This window comes from Anguilla anguilla, chromosome 14 (genome assembly GCF_013347855.1).
Source record: "Anguilla anguilla isolate fAngAng1 chromosome 14, fAngAng1.pri, whole genome shotgun sequence".
NCBI classification, from domain to species: Eukaryota; Metazoa; Chordata; class Actinopteri; order Anguilliformes; family Anguillidae; genus Anguilla; species Anguilla anguilla.
Genome location: NC_049214.1, coordinates 18,915,274 through 18,933,040, shown reverse-complemented (window position 1 = coordinate 18,933,040; position 17,767 = coordinate 18,915,274). Strand labels below are relative to the sequence as shown.

General features: G+C 40.6%; 1 protein-coding gene across 1 annotated transcript in view; it reads right to left on the bottom strand.

The window, feature by feature from the left end:
- ric1 (RIC1 homolog, RAB6A GEF complex partner 1) overlaps positions 1 to 14,202 on the bottom strand; it is a 66,282-nt gene extending 52,080 nt beyond the window's left edge. The window contains 2 exon segments of the mRNA XM_035391995.1: positions 1,938 to 2,045; positions 13,628 to 14,202. Of these exon segments, the coding sequence (XP_035247886.1) occupies positions 1,938 to 2,045; positions 13,628 to 13,768 (249 nt within the window). The 5' untranslated portion in view covers positions 13,769 to 14,202.
- Between the last annotated feature and the right edge of the window lie 3,565 nt (positions 14,203 to 17,767).

Genomic DNA, 17,767 nt, shown 5'->3' with positions numbered 1-17,767 from the left:
CGATTCACATAAAGCAGCAAAAGAAACAGCCTATTCCATCAGTAATACAATACCTCTGGAACTATCAAGTACAGAACCAAAGTTATTACAGGATATGGCTTTGCATTTTTGTTTATGAAAATGTTTAAGTTACATTTTTCATGTCATGGAGACTAATTAGAACAAGTACCACAGTCTTACAAGGGCAGGCACTTTGCTCCAATTTTACAATGTCTAGGGTTAGATTTACAGTGCAAAGTGAGAAGGTGTGAAATCTGTGGAGCCAGCTGCTGAGTATCCTGCATTTCCTGTCAGTGCATACAGGAATTACAGCCAGAAGAACACATTACAAGCTGACCCGATCTAATTTGTGCACACACATTTCATTTCCTCCAACTGAAATGTATACTTATCTACATATTGTTATTTCTGTTTGGTGCTGCACTGGCTACAGTAATGGTGAAGGTCACGTAGCAGTGCATATTTTCAGGAATAAGCCCAGATCCACTAATGTAATTAATTTTTTTGGAAAACACTGCATGAAAACAGCCTGTTCACGTTATTCAGAGACAGTAACCTTTGTATTTGATATCTTTGCTCATTCTCTTTTCTAATTTTCTCTTAATGGAGAGCACAACACACATTTTCAGTATTCCGTGCACTCCACCTCCCTTTACAACGGTTTTTATTAGTCTGCACAAAAAACACACATTAATAAACACCAGTGTTTCCCTTGTATTTATTCAGTTTCTCAGAAGCGGGGAAATTTCATTGCCTGATTTTACAGGCTCTATACAGAATGTGGGTTGAGGGAATTCACAAAGTACTGTACTTTTAAATGAGTTTTTAATAAACGTTCTTCATCATTGTGCAGGCGTCTACATCTCTTGAGATCTGACCTTCTGAGTCCTGCGACTACTCATGCTTTCACTACAGTAAGGACAGTGTAGTGCTGAATAACAGCAAGCGGCAAAATAAACTACATCTGTCAGGACACAGACAGAAAAAAAGCTTGATCTCAAGTCAAAAGCAATGCACTAAAAGGGGTAAATGACGTTGTAGAACAATTCATATGATCATAACTTCCTTTTTGAAAATTTTTTATAAGACATTAACATAAGATTTCCTCAACTTATTTGCAGATGTTCGGGGGGTTACAAATGACACGTTTCTGAGCAAATCGTGTCAAATATCAGAATTATTCTCAGGGTGTTCCGTTTCCAGCATGCTCCACAAGCCAAGAAGTTTTTCCCGTGCAAAGACTGCAAGAGGACAGATGCCCTGTACACACACTGCAATCGGCTCCTTCTGCAGGGTGGACACTGAACAGCAGTGCAAGTGCACCGGGCTGAGGCTTATTCAAGAGCTGTACCAGCTGGTCATGTTCTACCACACAGAAGTGAACGCTTACATAAACGACTGACATTCTGCACATTCTTTGTGGCCCTCTTCACAGCCCCCGAATGCTGAGGTAGCCACAAGCCTTTATGAACACCTAATCCCCCTGAGTGCCCGCTTTCTCAGGCCCCGCCCCCACTGGCTCCGGCCCCGCCTACAGAAGAACATGTTCTGTGGGCCCTGAGTACCTGGCAAAGCCTCTATTTCTCCAGAATGTAAGACTCATGTGTTGTGCCTCCGGGGCCTAGATTATCCTCACTGACCAGCAGGAAAGTTTTTACTACCCCTGTGAAACAGAACAGGCCCCATGAACTGGGTAAACTGCACATGACGCATGCGTGCCTCCACGCGTTTCCCCATTCACAGGAAAACTTCCCCATGGAATCAGGAAAACACACGTTTGAGCTCATAAGCACCCAGACATGGCGGCACGCTCTCTCCCATCCGGGCCATTGTGTTCCCTCCTCAGGAAAGCGTGAGAGACAGGACGCTGTTCCCACCTCCCCTGGAGCACAGCGTTCCCCCACAGCAGATAAGAGAAATGAGAGCGCTGTACTCACCACCACCGCAATCATGGAGTCATCTGGCTTCCACTCGGCCTGCTGATAGGGTCCAAACTGCGCGGCTGCCTTGGCCGACTCCACGTAGCTCACAATCAGCACACTGGGCTGCAGAGGCAGGAGAGAGACAGGAAGTTACACAGCGCCCCAAACTTCAGTCCACACCAGCACAAGGCTTTCTGGAAGGTACAGAGCGCCCCAAACTTCAGTCTACACCAGCACAAGTCTTTCTGCAGGGCCTGCACCATACCTCTGTAGAGTCTACCCCTGCTTCTGTATAAATGCCAGAGACACAGATAAAAATATATTTGCAAGATATCCCCCCCCCCCATCTTAAAGATCTCATATAATTGTTACCATTTTTATCGCATAATAGCCAAAACCTTTAAAAGTTTAACAGTTTATATTCAGTTTTAATTGTAGTGCTGCAGCCATAATTCTGGCTACAGTACTGTGCTGGTATGACCAACAGGATGCATAAAACATGTTATAATATTCAACGATTCACCTCATTTTTAGTGTGGGTTAGGGTGCTAGGCAACAGGTGGCCTATGAAAAATCAACTTAGGTTGCCAAACTCAGGAAATAGGCCTAGGCCTTAAATATACATAGCCTACTTATATTTTTTTATTTACATTTCTGGGACATCTGGGTTTAATCTACACCTAACATAGCTTACATAACACCTGTGTGGAATATGCACTGTTATATTAAAATCAGACACGACCTGCATGGAAAGAAAAGTTTTGAAGAAAGATTTGCTTGTGTTTGCTTTAATAAAGTGAAACGATAACTTGCAGTATTCAGTTGTCCCCCCACAGTGTAAAATCATCAGTCCATCATGGAGCAGGGCTACCTGACATTAACATGATGCAATAATATGAAAGGTAACCCTCGTTTGACACCAGCTGTCACTGTCAATAAAGCAGGTAACAGTGTCTAGAAATAAGCACAACCCAAATAAAGATTTCATTTCATCATGGTTGCCACAGAGAGAAGTCCTACACAACAAAACAGAGAAATTGGCCTCTATTCCCAAATGCTTTCCAGGTTACTGACATAATCAGTTCTTGGGAACTTGGGATTTCGAACAAATTTCAGATTAATTTATGTGCTGCCTCATAAACAAAAGGTGCTGGCATTCTTCAAATTTCCAAGTGATTCACGAAACTCAAATGGCACTGCGTGACAGCACGTGAGCCCACAGCCAGGCTACATTTCATTTCAGAGAAAAAAACACCCCAGAGCCAACATGCAGGTCCTCGCCCTGCATGGCTGAACACACGTGGCCATCTTGGTTTCAATCACTCCAGCACACAGCTGCGTCTGTGAGCCAGTTCTGTCTTGTTACATCTTTAAAACGCTGCAGCTTTCACTTCCATTGTGCGGTCTTCTTTTTAATCTCAGACACTAACATCTATGAAACACCCTCTCTTAGCAAGCCACATTATATAGGCTATTATTAAGAAAACTGTGTTCATACATTAAGCTGGTCTTATATTCATACACATCGAGAAACAAGATGTTTGCACAAAGAACAACGGATATTCCGCCACTTCCTTAGATTCACAGCCTGTGAGCGTGTGTGGGTGTTCGCTCATTAAATGCTTCAAAATACACCATGTACAGTTCTGCCTTGAAAGCACTCCAGCCATCTGGAACATTTCAAAGGATCAATTATTTCATTTTTGCCGGTTGACAAAATGAAGCACTTACATTTTTTTTATTCAACTAAACGTACAATTCATATTACTACGCTTAGAATAACTGTTGTAGATTTTTTGATGGTATGTTTTTTAAAATCTTTGACAAAACAGTAAAACAATCTGCAGTCAGGAGCCTGTCTGCCTTTGACTGACAGTCAGACGGATCTGAGCTCAGCTCCTTCATGAAGTGAAGAGGCGCGATGTAATCCAGTCACACACAAATTCCTCTAAGGAGTCCCACAGTGTGGAGGCATTAAACACTGGAACTGAAAATGAATCTGATCGAGAGAAATCCAGCTGCACTGTAACGGCAAACCAAGCTGTATTTTCCCCCAAAGGGTTAATGTTGCCCATGAAGAGTGAACGGCGGACCCTGGATGGATTAAAGCATCACAATGCAGCCCCCCTACCTTCAGCTCATTCACACTGCTCATTTGGACACCTTGCTGCTAATCAAATAGACACTTCTACCCAATATGCAGTAGCTGGCAAAAAAAAAAATCCATTCGCACATTATTTTGCATGCAGCAGTTGACTTTAGCTTTCCTATTTTATCCCGGCATTCTGCATTATCTCACGGATGTAAAAAGGGCCTTAAGGCAAAAGAGCCTTTCAGCTTACAGCAGAATACTACTGACAACACACTGGCCTCAGAGACTGATTTCTCTTTGCTTGGAGCAAGGGAACACTGCATTTGTCTGTAAAAGACAAGGCAGCCTACACCGACACCAGTCACTTGTACTGCTGAAACTCACACAGAGGAACGACCACACAAGACAACTCAGAACTATGAGTCATCACTAACAGAGACAGGTACTGCACGAGAGGTCGCCGAATCCTGCGGAGTTCACTCAGAGTTCCTGCAGTTCTCTCTTATGAAATCTGATATCTGCCATGGCCAACTCTTCTACCTTATGACCCCTGTAAACCCAGGACATGCACAGACTCTTGCCTATCCAGAAAGGAAAAGCCTCTTAGTGCAGAATTAATATATACTGGCCCCATTCATTCAGGGAAGATAGACTCAGAACACTGAACTCGCATGTATTACGGGCTTTTAAATGAAATGCACACTTACAGCAGAGCAAGCTACTGGTGTTAGTATTAGCAAAACCCATTTGTTCACAGTGTATTAATCAAACACAGACTGCTGGGTTCCTTCCGTTCTAATGATAACGCTTTTATGCAGGGGGTTTAAAATCGCGGGGTTTAAAAGCTTCTTAAACAGTTGGTAACCCTTAACTATGTTTTATAAACATGCAATCTACAGCTACTTGTCTGGTGATAAGTATATAAGCCACAGTGAAAAATGAGCATAACACCAGCTTGCATCAGGGCAAATTAAACTTTAATCTAATTTATTCCATAAGTGAAAGGAAAACCACTATGGTATCCCCCCGTAAGCCTTGAATGGGGGGGGGGGGGTCCTGACACACTGGGGTTAGTGCTCCACATGTTAATTAGTCAATCACAATCAGCGGTTAACCAGGGTTACATCACACTTGTGAAAAAAAATTGATAATCCAAACCCTTGTCCTAACACTTTCCAGGCTCCACAACTGTAACGCCAGCCTAACCCTAATGTGAATTCTAAAGCTTAGGTCAAGCCCTAGAGTACATTAAACATGTGATTTTGCCTATTAAAATTGATGGAAAACAAATAAAATATCATGAATTCATTCATTACATTCACTCATGACACTCATAAAATGTCCCACCCCGAATCCCAATGACAATACACTTTCCTGAAGGGGAACTCTGTAAAGACACTGTTTTGTGCTATCCAGCATGCAAGGTAAAAAGGTAGACTTTATTTGCCCCCAGAGTGTATGATTTCACATGCGACCAACTGACCAACCTCTCACCCTTGCCATGGCAGCAATGTGGGTGAAGTGAGTGGGCATTGCTCTAGGGATGCAAGCGGGGACAACAGCTGCCGTCATGCCCTCAAGCGGAATATATAAACGGATATGCTCCAGGGAGCAGAAACCTGTGCAAATGAATGTCATATGTAGGTCACTTTAAACACCTACAACACTAATGTATGCAGACAGTGAGTCCAGGGTCTTAAAACAGAAACATCCGGAGACACTGTACTACCTCACAGAATTAGGTTAACATAGTTAGGCATGTGTGTCAGCATAGAACAAGTGATCCTGACTACACTGTTCTTTAACTGAAGGCAGAATACTACAGTCCACAGAACTGTCATAATATTAGCTCTGGCTAGGAAAAAGCTGAGCCACAGTAGCTATAGACTGGGGTAATAAGCCAATACTCCAAATACAAGCAGTTTTTGCATTTTCAAGACTCATTTCTAATTACAGGCTAAATCGGAGCAATCCCAAAAGAATTTTCCGGTGGTAAAAATAAAAAACAATGAGGGAAACAAAAACCCAGAAGGTGGCTTAGCAAATACTGGAGGAGGGTGTGTGGTGCAGTCCACAGGACAGCCAACTCTCTGCGCATTCACCCCCCTGCCAGGGTACTTTCTGTAACTGGAATCCCATCTCTTTCTGTAAACTGCTCTTCTTTCCCCTGTCCAAATAAAGTAGGGAAAAGAAGGGATGATTGTCCACTCTCCTTTAAAAAAAATCTATCAAGCCAATAGTTTATCACCAAATCCCTCTCTTCTCTGAAATCCCAGTCCTTTTCCCCTCATTTCTCACTAATGTCAGCATTACCCTCAGACTTCTGTAGGTAATAAACTAGCAATGAGCCTCCGTTGGTAATCGTCCCTTACTTTCAGACTAGATAAGCAACAAATTGATTTTTGTTTGGAATTCGCACAGAAAACAGAATCATTTTACATAGGAGATTCCAGGTTCAGTATGGTTTTACAAGTGTGGCTTCTGCACACAGATTTATGAAAATCCTATCATGGGCAAGATATAATTCATATTTCTTATTCAATCTGGCAATGGGCCCAGTTGTATTCCATGTCAAACTGTTAATAAAAAGCGAACTACAGGGAGAAACTGGAAAAGAGAGATCAAATAACAGGATGCAGCCCAAGGTCCCCATCACACAGAACAAGGAAACCAGAAGCCAAGAAGCTCAAGACATATAAAAAGACATTTTAAAAAATGTTCAAAAGAATGCTGCAGAGATAAGAGTCCAGACATCACGCAATCATCTGCACACACATGTAAAGAAAGTTCTTTCTGCACATTTCCAGGGCAGAAAGCTACCTTTTCTTTAAGGGGGGGCAAGACTTGAGAATGTGTTTTTTTTTTATCTTGGCTACAGCGTTACATTAACGCAGACAGACCTGTGGATGACATCACTACAGGATTTCTGATGAGGTTTCATTAAACTCCTTTAACTGACCACAACTTCCTGTGAGTAGCCATGGTGGTACTGCAGTGCATGAGGACTTTAAAACTGAAGCAGAGTTCACAAAGACAAGACGCAAATTACACAGTTTTCAATACTTCCACCAAGATGACCGCCCAAATGAAAATTGACAATTCTCTTTATGGTTTTCAAAAGACAAAGGTCACTCACACAAATAGAACGGACAGGCATGGGCAGTGTTTTTTGTCTCTAGGTCTAAGTTACAAAGCAATCTGCCATACATGCACAGAGACCCACACTCTTTTTCTTTTTAGTTCTCTGAGGAACATGCATATTCCCCAGGGGACTAGAGAGGAAAGAAGACACAGGTTTTTAAATAACATAACTAAAAACTCAGACGTGTTCTACTGCAACATCCCCGATTGAGTAAAAATTAATATCATGGCAACCCAACCGAGTAATCTTTCTGTTACTGTCATACTGCCCAGCTCCAGTGGGAATGACAGAGTGCAGCATGGCACAGAAACAAGTAAACACGTTCACGGTAAATAGCAATTTACACAAAGACTGTTTTCTTATCATCACAGGTTGCAACTCCCAAATGGAAGTACAATTACTCCACATCCACAATGGTGTCTCTGTGCTACTGTGTAGCTGCAGTCAGCACTGGAATGGACAATGCAGAGAATTAGCCAGCTGTGTCATTTTTTCACACAACATTAGAACGTGTAAAACCGGGACCATCGCAACCGCTGACCAACGGCACATGAAATACACGCGATAATCATCGCATACACAGCCAGGGAAAACAAACCCCAGCAAGAACACCGTCACTCCTGCCGACCAGAGACGTCTGTTTTGATTACACTGTCAACCTAACTTATCTAGTTAGAGATGAGGCACTGTTTATTTGCACAAATGGGATTTTAAAAAGGGAATAAATCGAACTTCTCCTTGCCCTTTAGACGGGACACTGTTTTCTTTATAGGATAAATAAAACGGACATGTCCCCATGCATGGTTCAGCAAAACAGATGAAACAGGGGGGACTTGCATCCAATTACATTTCAATTTCCATGTTTTTTTGTGCTCATGAAACAAAAACTCTTACAGGCAACTGATTAGCCTGTAAGAACCTTAATGAAGCTGATGACACAGTGAGTTAACCAGGACCTGCAACAAAACACACTTACAAGCAACATGCTCTTGTGTTACACACTTTACAATCACTTTAATGACCCTCTGCACTTTTGGTTTTTATGTGTCCAGAATTCTTAACTCACAATACTAGTGGATTATATAAACTAGATGCTACATATTTTGGTAATCCATCGTTAAAACGGTAGAAAATGTATGCAAGCTAGACTGCTTGGAGTTTAAAACTTCTATAATCATTGGCTCAACAGCAAAATACTGATAAACATGTACTGGTGTTATTGATACAGATTAGAAGAACACCATTTTAAAGGTAGTGCAGTGTACTTGTTAAGCATGCAGTGTAGACAAATGCGTCTATGGGCCCATGCCCTTATACAGGAAGAGTGCTTTTGACAATATGTGCGTTGAGTGTGATCGCACAAATAAAATACAGAGGGATTCATTTAAAAGAAAAATAATCAACAAAGGTAAACTTGACAAAAATATGTTACACAACGTCTTATTCCCTGGATGAATTTCTGAAATTGTATCAAGATGTAGCATCCAAACAGTCTGAGGCTGAATTTGGAAACAGTCATCAGTGCAATAACCTCATAGTATACGATTTATGGTTTAAGATTTAGGACCAAGGAAACAATTCATCCTGCAGGCACAGCTTCTCTACCAGTATGTTTTAACGCATTAAGACATATATTTTTACTGATTAACATGAAAATTCATTCATTGTTTGTACTCCAACCCCTCAAAAGCTATCAAGCTCATTTTGAATAAACACTGGTTGGATTTAACTTTTTTAGACATTTGCAAATAGCAGAAGTCTATTTTTTTAATATGCTGGATAAAAATAATTCCACATGAATTTAAAAAGTGCAACTGAAAAGCCTTGCTCCGTACTCCTTCACTTAGCCTGTGCAAAGGCAAAGTGACAAGATGACTACATCACTAAGCCACAGTCGAGCACAGATTACGGAGAGCACCAGGTCTGAGGGACTACAGGAGAGCTGGGATTACAGGCCACGGCTCAAAGGCTGCCTGTGTCAGCAGGTGGCAAACAAGCCAGGAGGGAGGAGGCAGGCTCTAAATGGTGAATTAAGTGTGTCCTATAGCCCCGAAAGATGGACCCAGCAGCAAGTCCAAGTCCCCCTTTACCTCAACAGAACAAATGTGAGATGAATAAACAAAGTCCTTTACAGAAGCACTTATATCAGGGGTCTGCAACCCTGGTCCTGGAGAGCCACAGGCTCCACAGGTTTGTGATGTTACTCAGCCCTTAATTAATAAATTAGAGCAGTTGATTACACAGTCAGCTCATTTTACCTGGTTACTTGGGGTCTGAACTGAACAGAGCATGTGGCTCCCCAGGGCCAGGGTTGCAAACCCCTCACTTATATGCACAATATACAGCATGAGGAAATACCTGATTAGAAAACGTAATATTAGAACACAAAAATAGATGCAAAGTAAAACAAACTGATAAAATGAGCTCATTTTTATTTTTGGGCGTAGAACCCTGGAGACTGACACAAAAATAGGCAACATTTTATTTAAAGATGGAGTCATAAACCCAACCAACCACTGAGTGACTCCCTGGCTCAAAATGCACACGGATCAATCCTGTAAGCAGAGTGGCCCTCTCACACCGGTAGCTGCGTACTGTGACCTTAAAATAGACCTGGGGGGGGCAGGACTGGAGGCTCACTGGTGCTGTAATTAAGCACTCACACGTACTGTCTGCAGGTGGAGAGTGAGAAAGGGGACACCTGCTTTATTACCAGTCTCAGCAGTGGCGACATGCCACACAACACCCACCATACAGACGGAAGCGTGTTTCTGAGGCTAATGCGCGTCTATCCTGGGTTTCGTAATTCTGAAGCTGTCCAAATTTGCAAGCTACATGAGTCCTTATGTGCACCCAAAACTAAACGGAAACTGTCCTGAAAACGAAACCTCTAAGTCATGATATCTGACTCTGTCTCACAGGAGAAACCACAGAACTGTGAATCCAAAGAAATAAAATACAAAAGAAATATGTGCCTCCAGCACATCCTGTCCACACTACAAGAGTCTGCAAGTAGGCAGCAATGACATATCTCATGAATCAGTATCACTATCTTTATGCAAAATGAACAAAATATATTTTATCTACACAATTCAACATCCTATGAAACTTCAATTCATGCATAAAATAATGGTGCATACTGAAATGGCAAGAAGTAAAGTAGGTTATTTCCGAAGATATGCACAACCAACTTGCAACTGAAACTGAAAGAAATATATTTGTTTTAACAGTTTCATTTATGTTCATGCGCATACATTACATGTGTGGTACAACGCAATGAGGATATGCTCATTGCACATATTCACAGCCTGTTCATAAATTGTTCGGTATATTATGACAGGCTAGCTTTTCCCTGGGAGGGCGAGAGAGGACATTTTCTGTAGGGGAAAAGGCCTTGTTCAAGGGAGAGAACACTTCACGTGCCCTCCCTGCCAACATGCAATTTCAGCAGGGTTTTTAAAAATGGAATTCAATTTCTGTCAATAGGGTCTGCTACAGTGCCACTGTGCAAACCTCTTTTCTTCTGCGCGGTTGCTTGGTTTCATCTGTTTTGGGGCTTGGCGATTCCTCCCTTCTACAAGAATTGCAATGCTTTCAGTAGCCCTGGCATGCAGAACAACCAACAGAAGTTCCCCAGATTTGTGTGAGGCTGTGAGCTGAGCAATCCTGGTGTGAAAACACAATGTCACCGTCGCCACTATTCAGAATTTTTTTTAAATATGTAAACTTTGGCTTTGCAAACATTACGAGTTACAGGTATTAGTCCACCATCGCATGTGTTTGAAAACCCCATTTCAAGAAGCTTCATTTCTAAAAATAACCTCTGAAAACATCCGTCAACACTATCTGACAGGACAAGGAAGGTTGTGCAACCACTTAAGCCTGTGCCACCGTAATGTCACAACATAAACAGGGTAGCATCCACTGTAGCTGACTGAGGCACCATTCCAAAAAGGAGCTCAAATAGGAAAGTTTGTGAGGTTGTGAAATCACAGACTTTACACACAAATTCTGTTGGCAGATGGGAGGAGAGGAGATTCAATAACAGATTTCCGGGTACTCACAAACTTTCAAGGCAGATAGAAAAAGAATGGGAGTACGGAAGGGTATGACCAGCTAAAATACAATTTAGCCTCACTATTTATGCAGTCTAGTCATTAAAACAATGTCAAAGCATTGTGGCAGTGGAAACTGGTGTAATAAATACATTTCACAAGATTGTCAGATGGACTTTAGGAATGCAGAGCTCACAGGCAGTCTTCATTTTAGGACTGTAACCTTAGAACATCATAACATTTAAAGTTATGTCAATCTTACATCTTTCATGCATTATTTAAGGCAAGTCCACAGTAACTGCCATTACAACTGCAGGATATTTGCATGCGGAAGTCCAATACAGCGGAAAAAATAGAGACCGATAAATGCTTTTATAACCATGTGAAAGAAATAGGCTAAGCCAGCCAGTCTCTATTTTGTAGCTGTATTGGACTTTACCGTGTAAATATCCTGCTTTTTTAAGGTTAGTTACTGTGGAATTGCCCTTTAATGTTTAGAGGCGAACTAAATAGCCAACAGGGCATTTCTTATTGAGACTAAGAACATGCTGTCAGGTCAAACAGGCTGTTGCAAACATCACAGTGGTACAGTGCCCATTCAATCTACTTAGACATCATTCGCCGAGATCTGCTTCCACTACCAGGAATATAATTGTACATGAACATCACTGTACACAGACCTTTTCAAAGAGAAGAGACTGAAATCACAGTCACAGAGGGTTAAAGATTGCTTCCTTCCATCACTTCACTGAGCTCAGCTAAGGAGGTGAAGACGGCTTGCCTTGAGTCTCAATAGTGGTGTTGTGGCTGTTGATTCAGTGCACTGCTTCTCTAACTCACTACCAATCAAAAATGTGTTGAGGAGTCATTGTTGTACAGCTATTTCATGCATCCTTTGAACAAGATTTGTCCTTCACAGCGGTAGACTGGTGTGATTGGTTCTATAACCCAACATTCTACAGACAGAACTACACCAGAATATGTTTCTGGAAAAGGTGAGGACCATAAGGAGAAATGTAAATGTTGGAGGACATGTTTAAAAAAACAGAAGCATATCCGTTTACTTGTATTTGGTCATCTTTAAGCAACTGTACTTCTTGAAAATGGAGGGGCCACGTCTTATTGTCAGTGAATTCACAAAGGATACAGAAGTTCTGCACCTCTGTGGTTGCAAATCTTGACGATCGGGAGAAAATCGTGGCTTAAACAGCAAATTTACTTTGATTAATAGAGCTAAGGTTTTAACCAAGGTGTTAACAGTAACCTCCTCAATGACTTATTGTAAGGTTTACTCATTTGGGTTAATTCCTATAAAAAGGTTTGTGAAATCTGTGGAAAAAATTGAGAAATTACAGGCCTAACCCCGTGGACCCTGACTACCAAATGGGCAATAATTAATAATTCATATTTACATTTTAACATTGTATCTAGTTTCAGTCATGAAGAACTAAAAACAGACTTAGGGTCCACCAGACAGAGCTGACCTTTCCTTTACTGGGTGGTAGCCACACACAAGTTAGCATCCTAGAGAATGTCCCGTTTATGACTGCGAAAGTCGAAAGGGGTATATTACAAGAAAGAACAATACATGTTTTAGAACGACTGCTTAACAACGTATTCGGTTTTCTAAATTTGCACTTTCAAGGAAAGAAAATCACCATGAATTAACTTAACGTGACCCTTTCTAATTCTATGCATATCCCACGCTCAACAGAGCGATCGCATGACGAATAAAAACCCAAATGCCATTGTTTATTCCAAACATTTATAACAATTTTCCAACTGTTGCCAACGATTGTTTTATTCAACCTACATTGCACGCGTGTAAAAAACTAGCATTTCATCGGCTATTAATAAGTTTGGTTTGGTAGACATACGCATATAGTAGCTGCAATGCTTGCTAGTTTCAGACATACCGATAGCTGATGCGTGCATGCTAGACAGATAGCTAGAGCAAAGTAAGTAATTAGCCAATATTTACTTTAGGTAGCTTAGGTATATTTGTTAGCTAGCTTGCTGCCTACCTCGACTGCTGATCGTGCATAATGGTCTGACAAAGCAGCAAGCTAATGTTAACTAGCTCCACGTAAGATCGGCACAACCAACAATAACGTTGCCCGTTTAGTTTACTGGCAGCGTTGTTGGGTCATTGAATTCGATATATTACCACAGCAATGGTTGACATCTTGCATGTACAACTAGTTTGCTTTGAAAGTGAGTGAAACTGCAAGAGATCTTTCCACGCTACGTTGCCAAGCTGGCAAGTTAGCCAAGGAAGCTAGCAAGACATTAGCTAGCTAGCATGAAGTTTAAACTCAGTGACGCGGCAATCAATCGCACAACCAAGTGTTATCGCCAGCTAGGGCTAACGCTCACGCGTGCTTCTAAAAAATATATATTTGTATCTCACACTTACCCGACTGAACCAGATGCTGAGCTGAGTCTCTGACAACACAGCGAAGTAAAATCTTTGGGAGCTTGGCTGAATGTGAAACGGGTCCTCTTCACTTCTAAGGGGGCAAAGTAGCCTCCGGGGCCAGCCGGTTAAAAAATACATGACGAATAAATCCTAATTCTAGCCAACAATAACGTAGAGTAGCCAAGCAGTTAAATTCCTATAATCTCGGGATACATAAGTGAATCCGTCCCACGGATACATTAACAGTCTGCACTCCCTTTGAGTCCTCCAGTCCAACACCCGTACCAAAACAGTGTCAGCTAGCTAGCTGGAGAGCTAGCAAAAGAGCCACATGAAGCCGAAGCTTTTCTGATAAAATTGTTCGAACACAACACCACAAGTTTCTCAGCTCAGCGCAGCATCAGACTTTGGTGTCACAATTATCCCGAATTCCATAGCCAACTGACTTAACATTTCTGAAGCTGCATTCCGTGTTGATGTGGCTAACGCTGGATTGAATATTTTGTTGTGTTCCTCTAGTCGTCGCCATCTTTAGTCTTTCTATTTAACTTCAATCTGATTCGCTCTCCCTGAAGGGGCCTCTCCGCCCCCTGTGAACTTCGCGTCGAACAGGAAGTTGAGGCTCTACGTCATTTTCTTGCACGCAGCAAAATTCTGTTTTGCTGGCGCCATCTGATGGAATATTATTATACATTTTTGAAAAGAGAATTACACTATATTTTGCTCCATTGTTGTCTTACTATTAATAATTTAATTGTGGCGTTAATCTTCTTCCCACAAGAAACTCCTAACAAGGCTTTGGAACACAATACAATTTAAAGGTTACTTTTCATAGTTTTGGGCACAAATAAATCGTAATGTAACACAAATTTAGTTGCACAACTGTCACACGATCACAGTTCTTTAACTAGGGTTACTTTATTATTTACCAAGCCATTTACAATTAAACTTGCCATTTGAAAATAAGCTAGGATATATTTTCACGAAGGTTTTTCTTTTTATTATTCAGTCAAAACAATGGGCAATAAAACTAGAGACAGGCTACTATAAAGGTTATGAGGGATTCTATAAACCCACTTTGTAAAATCAATTTCTTCCAGTAACATCTTTTACTAGTACATTTTGGAAAGGCATTTTTAAATTCAATTACTACATACCATTGCATGATAAACATTACCCTGAAAATTGCCTCTAATAACTTAATACATTAATGCTCATGTCATAAGTGATATAAAAAGTGATTATAGTAAGGTGCAAGACGTCTGTTAATGGGAGTGGTCCGAATGAGGTTAGGAATTGTCTTTACTCCTAAAACCATACCTGCCTATACTGACTTTGTATGTTATGGTCAATAACTTATTTCTTCTCATTACACGAAGTAGACTTTGTCTCCTCCAGTGAATTCCTCTCTGCTGATGTCACAGTAATCTGTTCTCAGTTTCATGTCCTAATGCTGTATTACTGCTAGCTGCCATACCACCTCTAGAAGAAGATGCTGAAGAAAGCATATGGACGTGCTTATTTTTAAAAATCATTCCTAAAAAATGGTGGCTTTTGGATATGTCATCAGTTTCATTAATATAGTTATTGGCCACTGGCCAATATTCATGATATTGGCAGGAATATAGTCATAATTATCTGTAACTAAACAAATATATGAGAGTTGCGTAATTCTAAAAATATAAAGATAGTTTTATTAGTGCAGCATAAAAAAACAGTGGTGAAGAATTATATATATATATATATATATATATATATATATTCACAAGTATGGTTATAAATGGCCAGTTGTTGGGAACTTGTGACAAGCTATAAAGAGAGAAGCTGTGACTCTTTCAGCTCAACTGAAGTTAATATAATGCATACCGCTAAGTGGAGTGAAGTAGAAAAGGTGCATTGCTGTTGATGTTGCTACAAAAAATATTTGGCGACATAAGATATCAAATAGATACTCTTAGCTTTAACTGATTATTTACTCCACTGCCATGCATAATATAACTTAATAAAACTGTATAGTACAGCTTCAGTTACTTAAATTATAAAATAAACCCATTATTTACATTAAATTATTTAAAGTTCATATGCAGCATTTCTGTTATAGAATTTGCATACATAGCATATTGCACAGGCTTTAGTCATCGCTAACTTAATAACTTAATACTTGAACAGGGAAAGCCAAAACATTTATTGTTACTTCAGATACACAAAACCACTGTTCTGGCCATGGACATTTTCAGGTTTGAAAATGCTTGACAAATATAGTTTAAAATAGTTTAATTCCTTATGTTTCTCTGTGGTGTTTTGCCTTTCTTTAACAAACAACAATTATTTTTCACATCCATTATTTTTACATTCTCTGTTCACAACATGATTGCTTAGCAGAAGCAATTTTGGACTGGGTACATGGTTCAGGACTGTTAGTGATTGAGAGTCAAGATAAGCTGTGAAAGTTCAAATAGCAAAGAGGTGCAATAGAAAATCCATGCTGACGAGCCCATGGACTGGACCTGGAATTTCTTGCAAGGCACATATGTGACACAACACAGTATGCTTTGGTTTGGCATGCTGCCTGCACCAGCTTACAAATGACAGCACATTACAGTCAGTGGTTCTTAATGTTCTTCACTCTGGTGTGTTTCTTTTGCACCTCTGCACCTTGAACTAATGCACTTGTACGTCGCTCTGGATAAGAGCGTCTGCTAAATGCCTGTAATGTAATGTAATGTAATGACTATTGCAATGATATGTTGTCTGATTGATCACTACCCTGATTGACACATTTCCCATTTAGCCTCTTGATATTATCTCATAGGAAACAACTTTTTCTGACAGGTTGGCACCTGAAATATGTAACACCTCTCTGAAGCAAGAGATAGTCTGCATTGATTAATGTATGGATATCGATATGTAAAAATGAATGGCTTCCACACTAGCATGTACTCTAACAGATATGCATAATGTTTGCCCTTCCAACTGCTAATGCTGTCAACAACCAATGCGTATGATACACACACCAACTTAATTGTGATATGAGAACTAGAAGTCCACAGTCAACTTAAGTGTGATATGAGAAGTATACTGTATGGTAAATTGATGGTAAATGGACTGCATTTATACAGCGCTTTTATCCAAAGTGCTTTACAATTAATGCCTCTCATTCGCCAGAGCAGTTAGGGGTTAGGTGTCTAGCTCAAGGACACTTCGACATGCCCAGGGCAGGGTTTGAACCGGCAACCCTCCAACTGCCAGACAATCGCTCTTACCTCCTGAGCTATGTCGCCCCTGTATGTCCACATAACACCAAAGTTCAACCTTCCTTGGAATTGTGATTCTGGACTTGTGAGGTGTAAATGTGTTCCCACTTACTATGCTGTTTTCTATAGGTATCAGTCACCAATGCTTAATCTATCAATTAGTTAATACATCAGTAAATAAACAAAATTAATCAATCAATCAATCAATCAAAGTGTATACAGAATAGCCTCTATCACAAAAAAGTTGCAAAATTAGCTTTTTGAGTTAGTGAGCATGTGCAGGGTATACAATATGCTAAGTTTGAAATGTTTTTTTGTTTGTTTGCCTAAGAAGCCATACATTTATGACAATTTTAAGACCAAGGCAAAACATGTGTTTAGAATGCTCCACTTCAATTTTGTGTACATCCCAATTAATTAGCCACCATTATTGATCGTGTCATAATCTGTCATTGCATCACACATTGGAATTAACACTGCTTCTTGCACTCCCCAATAGAGTTTCCCATCTTACGCAGTCCATGACTGAGTCCATTTAAATGACTTAAAGACGTTTAAATAGGAAATGTCCCGTTTCGCTGAGAAAAAAAATCCCAGGTTAATGGGGTCTGGAAAGGTCTCAAAGCAACCACAAGAGGCATGACATAGAAGACTGGAAAGTGCACACACTGATATCCCTTTGTCACAATCTGCAGCAGTGAGCTGTATCAACAAGCATGCATGTTGCCTAGAGGCAGAAGCACCCATGGGTAGTTCCACTGCAACTATAATTAGAAAGCTGAAGAATGCCACCATCCCATGATCAAATATGCTTGTGTTTATTATGTCTCGGCCTGAGATAGTTAACCCTCCACTGAATGAAATGGCTGAGCTACTTTAGCAG